The following is a 13,388-nucleotide window of genomic DNA, read 5'->3' as shown; positions in this document are numbered from 1 at the left end:
CGGGATAATAATGAAACGGATACAGAAAAACGGAATACATAACGGAATGGTTTAAACAGCTACTTAAATAGTGTCATTGAGTTTTGTCGATCAGTGTTGCTGTTTAGGCGTTCATATAGTTAGCAAAAGGTCGAGCTACCTGGCTAAACTTGACTCTCAAATGTTAACGTCGTTGGTCTCTCCTAGGTTAGTAATGTCAGCTAAATGCGCTTGAACACGTCGATATAATATACATTTGGATTATTGGCACCGTTACGTCTGTAATTTCAAGTATGAAGCGTTTAAAGCCGTTATTTTTGAAGACTTATGGTAAGGAGAGGCGAAAGCTGTCCGCCTGGATCTCCCCAGAGAACGATGCCTTCGACAGCACGCGCTCAACAGACGTCGAGAACTCAGTGTTTGAACCCGCAAAACCTACGAGGAGGAGGTACGTTCACGAGCCACGGTAGTCAGGAAGGGCTTCACACGTTTAGGGTTAAGGCTGAATACTTGAGTTTTAATGGCTTTCTTCAAGTCAGACTCTACCTAACCCTCACATCAGAATACAAGGTTTCTGGCCTTGTTTTGTTACACAGATATGAACATTCGGCTAAAAACAAGGACAACAAATGTCAACAAAGTTGACAACTAAAATCTCACAATCTCCTCCAAAACACAACAGCAGGTTTAAGTAAAAATCAAATGGATTTATTATCCAAGAAGCATAAAAACAGATACAGACAGTTACAAACCGAATCACACAATTATTAACAAAACAAACTTATATATAAAATCAAATGTGAGATCCGAGCCACCCAGAAGGCTGGTCTGCCTCCTCGGTGGCCAGCAGAAGATCTGAAATCCCCCTGAGCTTCAAAACATTTGTCTCCCCAAAGTTGCATTCCTCAGCTCATTGATTGGCTGAAGTCCAACAATTGTCACAACAATTGTCCTAAACCAACCAGATTTAATGCGTGTTTCTGCCAAGTGATGATTTAAAAAAAGAAGAGAAATTTGCCACGATATGATGATCTAATCTATTTTTGAATCATAGTTTTAAAAATATTTTTCGAACCTATGTTCTCTCATGTTGGATATCACCTCCTCTCTGCCCCTAACTGACGTGTTGATGTTCTCCTCACAGAGAGAGGACCAGCGTTACCAGTCGTAGAAGGAGCCGTTTTGCCAAGAAGAAGGCCATGCTGTGTCTGGCTGAGAGGAGCTGTGATGAGGAGAACGCACCCCCTCCTTCCTGTCCTCAGCCTGCTCAGCAGAGCAAGACCACCAGGTATGTGACCAAACATGCAGCTGGCAATTTTGAGGGATGTCATTATTTCATTAATAGGCATTTTGTTACAAGAAAACTGTTGATAATTCACCGATTCTTACCATGCCAGTTACTTAGGAATCGGATTTCATTACACGACAAGGTTTTATGATGTTTCGTGCACCGCAGCACAGACAAAAGATCTTGAGATTCTTTGCGCCATTTAAAGTCTCAGTATTCAGTTTTTTTCCCCTGACTTGCTCAATGCCCTCTCTTGCTCATCAGTTGGTTTTAATCTTCTTTTTTTATTGTCAGAGTGAAGAAGACTCGTGTCGCCAGTGGTCGGGCAGTGCGTTCTGCCAAGGGAAAAGCGCTGTTATGTCTGGACACCACCAGTGATCAGGGGAACATCAGCAGGGCCTCTCCTCCCCGCCGTCAGCCCGCCCAGCAGAGCAGTACAACCAGGTGTGTGCTCGGAGCAGAACACATTATGTAAACAGCATGTACAGCGACTTGTGGTTCTATCTTTTTGACATTACTGGTAATAACTGAGGACTTTCAAGCAGATCCAACTGTTTTCTTCGGTTTCTACAATACCCACCATTCATTGTGAATGCAACAGTTTTGGATCTCCGATCTAGGGCTGCCATTTAAAATCAATATCAAATGTCAATGCCTTTAAATCACATTTGTCTTCAGTTCAAATGAAGAGGGATAAAAAGTAAGTCTTCAGCCAGTCAGTCTTTTGATCCCCTCATTAATCAGCTGAAGAGTATCTGCCACCTAAGGCTGCGTTCAGATCAGTTTTGGCTCTGTATGAAAAAATAAGCAGATCTCTCTCTTCATTTGAACCAGGTGGCAACCTCTGGTTCTGAAAAGTGAAGCAAATGCAGAAGTGCCTGAAACTTGCATTCTCTCTACTGGCCATCAGGGGGTGACTACTCTGTTTGCAAAAGGAAATCTGATTGTATAGAAGTCTATGAGAAAATGACTACTTCTCTCCATTTATTACCTCAGTAAACATGAGTTTATGGTCTCAATCTCGAGTTTCAAGTCTTCTTCAATACAGCATGATGTTCATTTTGTAAATTATGGTCCATTTAGAGTCAAATAGACCATAAAGTGAAGTATGCTTTAGGGCGGGGCTACCTTGTGATTGACAGGCCGCTGCCGGTACCAGAGCCGTCTACGGCGTCTCTACGTCACTTCTCCTCAGTCCAAATATGGTCACATCTGTTCACTGGTTGCAAAAAACCAAGATGGCGACGGCCAAATTACCCAACTCAAAGCTTCAAAACGCAGTCCACAAACTAACGGGTGACGTGGCGACTGTGACTAAGTGGCTAGCAGGGCTGTCCTTCAATCAGAAGATCAGTGGTTCGATCCCCGGCTCCGCTGGTTGCATGGCGATGTGTCCTTGAGCAAGACACTTAACCCCAAAATTGCTCCCATAGCTGTGCCTACGGTGTAGAAATGTGAGAGAATCTGAATTGTAAGTCGCTTTGGATAAAAGCGTCTGCTAAATGACAAATGTTGTCACGACGACTACCGGTACGTCCACTTCTTACATACGAACAATGGTTTGAACCAGAGGGCAGCTGCTTTTTTAAGTTCAACTTGGCTCATCTTGCTGCATTGCAACATCATTAGGCAAGAGGCTTATTGAAAACATGCAAGGTTACTACATTCATGGTGGGTTACTTTGTACCATGATGGTATTCCTTCTGAACGCCAGCTTAATGTCCTCAGTAATTGCTGTAATCATTAGCTTTCTTCCTCCTTTTTTTCTGTTTCCTTTAGTGGTCATCTTCCTTCTGCGGGCCGCTTTGTAACCCGCCGCAGACGTGCTGCTACCACCAAACCCAAACAACCCAAATCATCTAACAACACACTCAACTCTTCAGATGACTTTACACCCAGGAGAATTGTTCAGGCCACCAGGAGAAGGGCCCGCCTAGCGTTTTTGGTGTCTAGTGCGGAGAACTCTGTGAACACTGCGGGGGTCGCCAGCTTTGCCACCGACCCTTGCCGAGAGATTTCCCTCAACGAGTTGACTGATCACAGTCTCGGGCCCTACCCCAGGAAACCCATCCATTGCTCCACCCCCTCGGCAGGCTCCTTCATCAAACGGCCACGCCTTAAACCCCCGTCCTACAACGACCAATCCTCTCGCCCACCATCCACGTCCGTGAGTTGCATAGGTGTCTTCAGCACATTCCAAGAAGACGTGGATTTGCCAGGGCAGCCCGGCTCCCCGTCACTTTCTGCACCACCCATCCGGCTTCGTTCTGAGGAGAAGCTGCGGTCGTGCCTCGGTAAGCGAGAGCCAGGCCTGCATCGCCACAAAGACCTCTCCGGTGATTTGTTTATGGAGCTCACGACCTCCAACAAGAGACGTCACTGCAGCGAGGAAGCCACAAGAACCAAGAATGTCGGTGGGTCGCCGAGTGTGATTCTGCTCTCGACAGACGGTGAACGCAGCAGTCGTTTCGTGTCGGCAGCAGCAGGGTTAGAGTGGCTTACAGATGCTCTGAAGGAGAGATGTCTGACCCGGAGCTGCACCGTGCAGCTGGAACGGTTGCACAAGCTCGCCACGTTGCAGCTATGCGGCAAAACGGCCTACTCTTCCTGTTTGGGACTTTCAAGCTCGACCGAAATGCCGCAGTCTTCAGAACCATTTCATCTCCTTTTATCTGTGAGCAACAGTAGTAATAGTTTAGAGTCTTCTGAACACGCGGCTTTGGTGACTGATGGTCAAAGCGTGAACACCTCGCTATCAGCCGAACACTCGCCCACACAGGAATCCATGGAGCAGTCGGCATCAGTACTTTATGTTAAATCTACCCACCACGACGACTGCAGCGCTGAGTTTCTCATGGGCGCACATTTCCCAGCCGACAAGTCGATTAGCAGCAGCTCTGTGCAAACACCGTCTGCTGTAGCAGTTAAGGGCGAATGTCTTTCTAAGAACTGCACAGTTCAGCTCCAAAAAATGGCTTTGTCCCACGCAAACATGTCCGAAGATGACCATACACATAACTCGGAGGACCCAGAAGACATCATAGTTTCAGGAGAAATCACAGAGAGAATGACGTCAACAAACGCCAGCGGTCTGGCGGTGCAGACACAGTCTAATCACCCAGAAACAGGGGGAAAGGCAGCGGCGCTCGCGACGACGCTGAAGGAGAAATGTCTAACTGACAAAGTCCTCGTTGAGGTGAAGAGAGTAACTCCGCCACAGCTGAAGGAAATTCTGCAGTTCAAAGAAGCCGCACTCAAATCCCCCACAGACGCGCCGGGCTCGGCCGGCGACCACCGGTCTGAGAGCGATGGCAATCGCCGCAGCAAAGAAACTTCAGTCTCTGTCGCAAAGAAACTCTCAACTAGCTCCAGGGACGAGATCACCCAAGAGGAAGCAAAGAGCTCCTGCCACGTTCCCCGCAAAGGAAAAAAAAAGACACATCCGGCTGCTGAAGAAAAGAAGACGAGGAGGAAGACGAGGAGGATCACGTCGACGGACCGGCCCAGGACGACCAGGAAGGCGTGTGTGAGCGGCCTGAGTGTGAGCCGCTGGAAGAACAACGCCAGCACAAGAGAGTTCAGGAGCAGGGCGGCGGACTGCAGCATCACCGAGCTCATCTCCACACAACACACACAGCCATGGGTGAGAACAGCATGCACACAAACACGTTCACTCACTTTCGACACATTAATTGACCGTTTTGGTGATTGACAAAAGAAATTGAATTGAACAGAAAAGGTGTTTCAGTTCACCTGTAGGATTTAACAATGTGGTTGTGGCAAATTCCATCAGCAGGGTCCCTATTCATCTTTTCAGGTGGTGGTATTTCTTTATATGCATATTCCTGGTAAAGAGGACATTTATCATCACTTTGATGTTTCGTCCTGTGGCTTTCTGCAGGTTTTATGGTGAAAATATTTTTTGTTATACATGTTTAAACACCAACTGATTTATCAAATATGTTTTTTCTTAGACGATACTGAAAGACTTATTGTACGTACCTGTAAAGAGTAGAATAATTCATCAGTGATTTTTACACATGTGCATTTGATGTGATGCCGTATTCAAGACCGGTTCTAATGGTTTTTGTTCACTCAAATGACAAAACAGAAAAAACACAGTTCCAATTTATGTTTAGTTCTAACTACTGTTGCCAACAGTTTTGGTTTTGTTTGACTAAAGTTTAATATGTTTGCGTCTCAGTTTCTTCATACACAGTAATGATGGTGAATGGAATTTTCTTTTGTGACATTCAAAGTTCATTTTATAAAAAGTACCTCAGCAACAAGCACATTTTCCAGATGAAGTGCCCTGGTTACTCCTCAGACCTCATTCACAACCTTAACCGTGGCCGTGTTCTTTTTTTTTTTTTTTTAACCTTTTTAAAGTTACTGTGAGGAATCTTTAACTGGTTATGAAACTGTCTGTCTATGAACTACATCAGCAAACGAGACCATCAAAGAGAAGACTGTCTATTGCTATATAGTTATTCTGAATGCTCGTCATCTGGGTCACGGGAGAACCTGGACCAGGACTGAGCGGGTCCGACTGCCAGACCCCTGCTTCAGTAAAACAAGAGGTTTTCTAAAGAGAGTCTGGTGCTTGGAAACACTACCACTTTAGTCCACAGGGGCTGCCAAAATCAACACAAAATGTTCCTAAATGACACAATTTAACAGTAAAGTCTATGTATTGCCCTCATTAACATTGAGTTAACTGGCACAGTGTAAACAAAGTACATTTTGTTGTACATATTTTTGGTTTACGGTGTGTATTGTTTTGTGCTTGTACTTCAACTGTAATTGAATGTTAATAGCTTGGGGGGGGGGGGGGGGGCATGTAAAGAGACGGGTGGAGCTGTGGCGTTGTTGACAAACTGTGATATCTGTCCCGTGTGTAGGAGTGTCTGGGGGACACCATGACTTTCTCCACTCCGCTGAAAGCCAGTCACCTCAACCTGTCGTCTCTGCTGACTGACCTGTCGCCCCACACACACACCTGGAGTCGGCTCAAGGCCGCCCTCTCTGTTCATCGCAAGAACGAGGGTAACGCACACACGTGCACATTTACGTTATTCGGTTTCAATACAATACAGTGGTGCCATGGTTCGGTACGTTTTCAATCCAGCTAAATTCTTTCTCCTCAGTGCTAGTCACTCCGGGCAGTTTACGTCCGGCGGCACCAGGCTCATCTCGACGAGCGATGTTGACCGACGTCAGTCAGGACCTCTTTGCCTCACCCTTTCGACCGCTGCTCCAGAAACGCCTGTGGCCAGAGCTGCTGGGCACCAATTCCCCGGTACAGTACACGCACACACACACACACACACACACACGCATAAGAGTCCCGATTTTCAAGTACATGCTCGGCGTTTGGCCATTTGAATAGGTTGTTACACGTCTTCTCCCTCATGTCTTGTTGCCACAGGTTGCGTGTGAGGACGCAGATCTGTCGGACGAAGAGAAGGTGTGTGCCGAGTGCGGCCAGCCGCGCCCTCTGCCGTGGGAGGAGTGCATTCTCCCTCAACGTATGAAACAGTGTGTGAAGATAGGCGAGGGGACGTTCGGTGAAGTCTTCTCCACCACCAACGCTTCAGGAGACACTGTAGCACTCAAAGTATGTATGTTTCCATCAATGTATGTGTTGGTGTGCATTACTTTGTGTGTTTCAGAAGCTCCAGGGGGCAAAACCCAGCGAGCGTTCCTTGAGTTATTTTGTCACGTGTTTGGGTTTCCCGGGAAAAGAGTAATACAAAAAAAGAATGTTAAATATTTGCTATTTGCTCTAGAAGTTTAATGAAAATATATGAGCGTCTGTGTATTGTGCTTCAAAACAGTGGCTCTTGTCTTGGTAGATCATTCCAGTAGAGGGCAGCGAGAAGGTGAACGGAGAGGACCAGAAGACCTTCGGAGAGATTCTCCATGAGATAATTATCTCAAAGTGAGTTGTAGGTGGAGTAGTTTTGCTGGGATCCATAATATAAGGGGGAGCGGAGTCATACGGTCTGAATGTTTCAGTTAAGTGAAACCCAATGATGGGAAACGGCATGAGAGCAGTTCAGCTAAACAGCTGCGTGTGTGTTTGTGTGTGTTTGTTTTTCTGCCAGGGAGCTGAGCAGCCTCAAAGAGAAGCAGCACAACAAGACTCACGGATTTATCGGCCTCAACGAGTAAGGACTCTCTCTGGTTTCCTGTTATTCGTCCGTTAGCGCCTCGGTGGGTTTGTTAATGTGACTTGACTTGTTCCCTTACAGACTCCACTGCGTTCAGGGCCGCTACCCTCCAGAGTTCCTGAATGCTTGGGACATCTTCGACCGGCAGAAACGCTCCGAGAATGACCGACCAGGTCAGTGAGAGGAAAGCCTGGTCCCATATGTCAACATGTCTTTGAGGTTGCAGTGGCTGATGGAACTCAAAGAGGCGTTTCTTTGTTTCACCTCGACTATTACCTAGGGTTGGGTACCTATACGACCGGTATCTAACGGACCGAAACGCAATGCAGATTTCGGTGTTTCCTTTCGGTGCCTGAGCTGATTTGAAATACTTTTTTTACACTACTCTGATGACTCCGTCCTGGCAGCAGCTAACGATAGCCTCGGTCCTCCGCTCCTCACTCATCGTATTATTACAACCGGCCAAGCCGTGCGCGCTTAGAAACAAACCCCTCCATCATTCTGGCGAAGCTTCGGCCATGATTTATTAAAATAAAATAAAAACGATTTGTCAAACGGCTGGCAGGCTACTAACTCCATCGACATCCGGGTACTTAGCACTGCCGCTCATAACAAGCACAACATCCGGCACGCGAAACCGTCTTCTTCTTCTTTGAGGTGTAGTGGATGAATTGGCGCATTACCGCCACCAACTGGTAAAATAAATAGGTGTCGTATTTTCCCCGAGAAGTCAAATATGCTCATATTTCTGCAAAATAATTGCTGAAGTTTGAAGCTGTAGTGTATGTACAGAGTGCGTGTGTGTTTTGTATTTATTTATATTTATTTAAGTATGCTGTAAACTGTTAATATATTGTTCATAGTTTGAAGTTAAAAAGTTTGAAGCTGTAGTTTGAAGCCAAGTGTTTTGTATTTATTTATATTTATAGTGTACTTTAAACAGTTAATATATTGTTCAATTTGAAGAAAAAAGTATCGTTCAGGTACCGTTTAGGCACCGGTATCGGAAAAAACCCAAACGATACCCAACCCTACTATTACCAGGCAGCAACCTTCGGGCCTGAAAAGAAAAGCCCGTCCGTGAAGTGCTTTAAACTAGCGTTCTCTCTTCTGGCTATTCTGGTTGCAAAAAGAAGTCCAATTGTATAGAAGTCGATGAGAAAGTGACTCTACTTCTCTCTTGATTTATTACCTCAGTAAACATTGTAAACATAGGTTTATGGTCTCAATCTCTAGTTTCAAGTCTTCTTCAATACAGCATGATGTTCATTTAGTAAGTTATGGTCCATTTAAGAGTCAAATGGACCATAAAGCAGAGTATGCTTTAGGGCGGGGCTACCTTGTGATTGACAGGTTACTAACACCAGTCTGGGAGTTGTTATTTGGTCCCTCCCCTTGGTTACTGTTGCTAGGCCTGTCACGCTTTCCCACCCAGCATGTCAATATGGCATGTGAGCGATATCGGTGAGAGATTTTCCAAAGGAGATCATAGCAGATTTCTGTGTTAATTGTTGTGAACTATCAGAGAGAAGTAGACGGTAAAGACTACAATATGTATCCGAGTGGAAGCATTACGTCCACAATGTAATCTGTTGGTGGAGTTCAGCGTTCGGTTGTACTTGGTTCCACTCTCTCGTGTCACTTCTAGTTGCTAAAAAAAACCAAAATGATGTCGGGCAAAATGTTGAACTCAAACTTCAAAGTGGCCGTCCACAAACCAACGTGCAGCGGTACGCTGACTGCGCCCACTCCTAATATACAGTGTATGCTTTCACCGCATGGTCCGCCTTAACGGGGGACAAAAGTCCCTCTAGGATCAGGTCTGTTTATTTCATCAGCTCTCTGTCTCTGTCTCTCTCTCTCTGTCTCTCTGCTTAGACTTCTTCCAAACGGATCAGTTATTCATAATCCTGGAGTTCGAGTTCGGAGGCGCCGACCTAGAGAACAGCAATGGAGCGGTAGGCACGCTGCATCAGCAGAAACTCTCTCACTGCTGTAGCCAGAGATTCAAGCACTCTTCCCTCAAATAGAACACTCTGCTCTCATCACACTAGTACACCAGCTGTAATGTGCTCAAACATTAATAAAGACAACTTCAAGTTAAATATGCATGCCGAAGAACTGCTGAAAGATTGAAGACGCTGAGCATCTGAAAGAAATGCTTAACTTCATACAGTATATGAAAAGCTGTATTTGATCTCAGTTTTCATTGTGGCCTGAGAGTGCATGTGGGGTCTTTAATTCAAGTCTTCATTGTGTCGTCAAGCTGGCGTCTTTGGCGGTGGCCAAGAGCATCCTTCATCAGGTCACTGCTGCCTTGGCTGTTGCTGAGCAGGAGCTACACTTTGAACACAGGTAGAGTGCACACACACACACACACATATATATACATTGTAGCACATGTGATTGTCTGTGTGCATCAGGCCTTGGGCACACTGAGCAGGACGAGACACAGTGTGTATACAGTCTATGCAAGTCCAAAGTGATGCATTCAAATGTCTTATTTTGTCCGACCTAAAGTCCAGAATGCATATGTCGGTTTACTGTAATAAAAGATGTAGAAAACCAGCAAATGTGCACGTTACAGACGATATAACTGGAATAGTTTTTGCTCGAAAAGTGACCAAAACAATGAAACAGTTTGTTCAAATGTTTGCTGAATATGTTTTTATGTCGTTTGACTAATTGATGAATGACCAACAGTTGTGACTGTTCGTGACACACAGGCAAAGCTCATAATGACCCCCACTTGATTTCTGTTTTTAATGGATCCGCGAAGCAATCAAATCAATTTGATTCACGATATTGTGTCACCATAACTTTTTATTACGACTGAACGATGATTTTGATTGACTGCAGGGACCTCCACTGGGGCAACGTGCTGGTCAAAACCACCAAGCAGAAGACGGGGAGCTTCTTCCTGAATGGAACAGCCCACTCTCTGGACACCAAAGGGGTGCTGGTCCGCATCATCGACTACTCTCTCTCCAGACTGGGAATCGGTGAGAGATTTTTTTTAGCCTCCCTCTCGTCTTTGTGCCCTGTTATAACGCTGAAAAGTAATAACAACAATAATAATAATAATAGATCTGATGATACTAATGGTATTCTAACATGTTTTGCTCTTACCAGATGGTCTGACGGTGTCCTGTGATATCGCCACTGACGAGGCGCTCTTCATGGGCCGAGGAGATTACCAGTTCGATATCTACAGACTGATGAGACAGGAGAATGGGTCAGTGTCTGTTCCAGAGTCAGATTTGTGAATCCCTGTGCGCATTAATATTGAGGCTGATCTTGACCCGATAGCCATGTAACTGGAGTCGCCGTGTTCTGTGAAGGAGTCACAATGCACATATAAAAATAACTACCGGTAGATCTTCTTCTACACGTGTAATGATTGATTGAATGTGGAGCGTAACGGAGCCAAAAACTGTTTTCTTATTGATTTGACTTCGGCTCAGTCAACATGTCAAGAAGTACAAATCAGCTGTTTAGTAAGGAAATACTAAACGCTCAGTAAACATTGTAAACATGAGTTTATGGTCTCAGTCTCTAGTTTCAAGTCTTCATCAATACAGCATGATGTTCACTTAGTAAATGATGGTCCATTTAGAGTCAAACAGACCATAAAGCAGGGTATGCTTTAGGGCGGGACTACCTTGTGATTGGCAGGTCTCTACTAGAGACTTATAACGACGTCTGCATCGCTCCCTTAAATGTTAAATTATTGCTGTAAACAGACCTCATCAGTCTCATTTCTTGTGTGTAATATATGTACGCGCGTGTGTGTGAGTGTGTGTGTGTGTGTGTGTTAAACTAACATCTCTGACTTGTGAACGCTGTGCTTGTCTCAGGAATAACTGGAGTAAGTACCACCCCCACACCAACGTGCTGTGGCTCCACTACCTGTGCTCCAAGCTGCTCGCCATGAAGTACCGGTGCAGGGGAGGGAGGGGCATCAAGGGCATGCTAAAGGAGCTCACTGGTTTCCATGACAACGTCCTCCAGTACGGCTCTGCCACCGAGGCGCTGCAGACCTGCCCCATGTTTCAGTAGTATGATAGCATCTGCCTCCATCATCCATGTCAAGAATGTTAGTGATCTCCTTTAATGTAGTGTTTACAAAGGTTATTAAAATAACTAATTTAAAATGATGTATTCATGCGTCTTACATTTTATATTTTCAAGCTTCTTTAATGCATGTTTCATTAGCTGCACATTTTTTTAAATAACTGTTATTTAAATACTGTATATATGCAGAACACAAAAGGTCTTACTCAATAAATGCTTTACCTGGTTTTTAACCCAATATAAAAGTGATATTGTGATCCCGATTTTAGCAATTCTAGACAAGTACCGAAGTGATTTGTTGATTTGTAATAGGTCTATAGACATTAATTTCCAACGGTTATTAAAATAACATTTATTCAAAATCATTCAAATTGATTAGAAACCAAAAAATGCTAAAAGCTCTCGCTGCGGTAAAGTCAGCAGACACTCAGGTCTCCGTGGTCAACTCAGCAGACACTTACACTTTAGTGCACCTGTATGCTGAAATTCACGGTAAACTCATTTAAACGGCGCAGATCAGGAGCGAGCGAAGGACTTTGTTAGCAGAAAGATGAACGTAACATCCGGTTTCTTCAGACGAACATCCGGTTTTCAGAATAAGATGCCAACAAAGTATGAATTATATTCACATTAAGTATAAAACATGCTGCATCTCGTGAGTTAAAGGGAAAATACACCTAAATTGTGGGTGAAGTGTCTTTATTCTTTGGTCGCTGGGTAACCATAATTACCTCTGAGTTACAGCATTATGTTGATGAACAGTAGAGCTGCATTCACATGCTCTGACTGTCATGAAGACAGACATTTTTGCTGAAACGTGCTGAAACATTTTATTCCTGTTTCACAGCAGTGGAACGTTTCACATACAGTCAGCACACTGAGCACAGACAGTGAAGAGATAGAACTGCTACTGTGTAAAGGGAATACTGCTGTTAAAAAGAACCTGATTTGTTGAAAGTGTTTGCAAACCAAATGTTATTGCACTTTTGTTCATATAGCAGTACTTTTAAAATAAAAGTGCGCAATACACTACTTTTGAATTCATTATTGAACTTTGCCACAGCAATGCGATTAATGGCAAAAAAGCCATTGCGATATATATATATATATATATATGTATATATATGTATATATATATATATGTGTATATATATATATATATATATGTGTATATATGTATATATATATATATATATATATGTATATGTATATATGTATATATGTATATGTATATGTATATGTATGTATATGTATGTGTATGTATGTATATATATGTATATATATGTATATGTATATATATGTATATGTATATATATGTATATATATGTATATGTATATATGTATATGTATATATATATATGTATATATATATATATATATATACGTATATATATATATATACGTATATATATGTATATACGTATATATATGTATATACGTATATATACGTATATACATATACGTATATATATATATATATGTATATATATATATATATATATATATATATATATATATATATATACATATATATATCGCAATGGCTTTTTTGCCATTAATCGCATTGCTGTGGCAAAGTTCAATAATGAATTCAAAAGTAGTGTATTGCGCACTTTTATTTTAAAAGTACTGCTATATGAACAAAAGTGCAATAACATTTGGTTTGCAAACACTTTCAACAAATCAGGTTCTTTTTAACAGCAGTATTCCCTTTACACAGTAGCAGTTCTATCTCTTCACTGTCTGTGCTCAGTGTGCTGACTGTATGTGAAACGTTCCACTGCTGTGAAACATATATATATATACTGTGTGTTGACCAACAAGAAAGATATGAATGTTAGTGTATCATTGTTCTTTTTTAAAAATCTAAAATA

General features: G+C 43.2%; 1 protein-coding gene across 1 annotated transcript; it reads left to right on the top strand.

Annotated features, from left to right (window-relative positions):
* Positions 1-15: 15 nt before the first annotated feature.
* haspin (histone H3 associated protein kinase) lies at positions 16-11,539 on the top strand. Its single transcript, XM_079278621.1, has 15 exons — positions 16-427; positions 1,124-1,267; positions 1,562-1,711; positions 3,047-4,910; positions 6,169-6,313; positions 6,415-6,566; positions 6,696-6,884; positions 7,123-7,208; positions 7,375-7,437; positions 7,522-7,613; positions 9,319-9,398; positions 9,707-9,795; positions 10,300-10,442; positions 10,573-10,675; positions 11,298-11,539. Exons 1-15 carry the CDS (start codon positions 273-275, stop codon positions 11,497-11,499), a joined length of 3,657 nt encoding a protein of 1,218 aa, XP_079134747.1. The 5' UTR covers positions 16-272; the 3' UTR covers positions 11,500-11,539.
* Positions 11,540-13,388: the final 1,849 nt, after the last annotated feature.

This window comes from Melanostigma gelatinosum (assembly GCF_949748355.1).
Source record: "Melanostigma gelatinosum genome assembly, chromosome: 11".
Lineage (NCBI taxonomy): Eukaryota > Metazoa > Chordata > Actinopteri > Perciformes > Zoarcidae > Melanostigma > Melanostigma gelatinosum.
The sequence above is the reverse complement of the archived record's forward strand: the minus strand, read 5'-3'. Positions and strand labels throughout refer to the sequence as shown.

What these genes read in the sequence shown, in the direction of transcription:
- haspin (XM_079278621.1), top strand. Translation starts at nt 273, where the DNA reads ATGAAGCGTTTAAAGCCGTTATTTTTGAAGACTTATGGTAAGGAGAGG. An exon ending in CAGCAGAGCAGTACAACCAG is followed by an intron (nt 1,712 to 3,046) that starts GTGTGTGCTCGG and finishes TGTTTCCTTTAG; the next exon opens with TGGTCATCTTCCTTCTGCGG. An exon ending in TAGAGAACAGCAATGGAGCG is followed by an intron (nt 9,399 to 9,706) that starts GTAGGCACGCTG and finishes TGTGTCGTCAAG; the next exon opens with CTGGCGTCTTTGGCGGTGGC.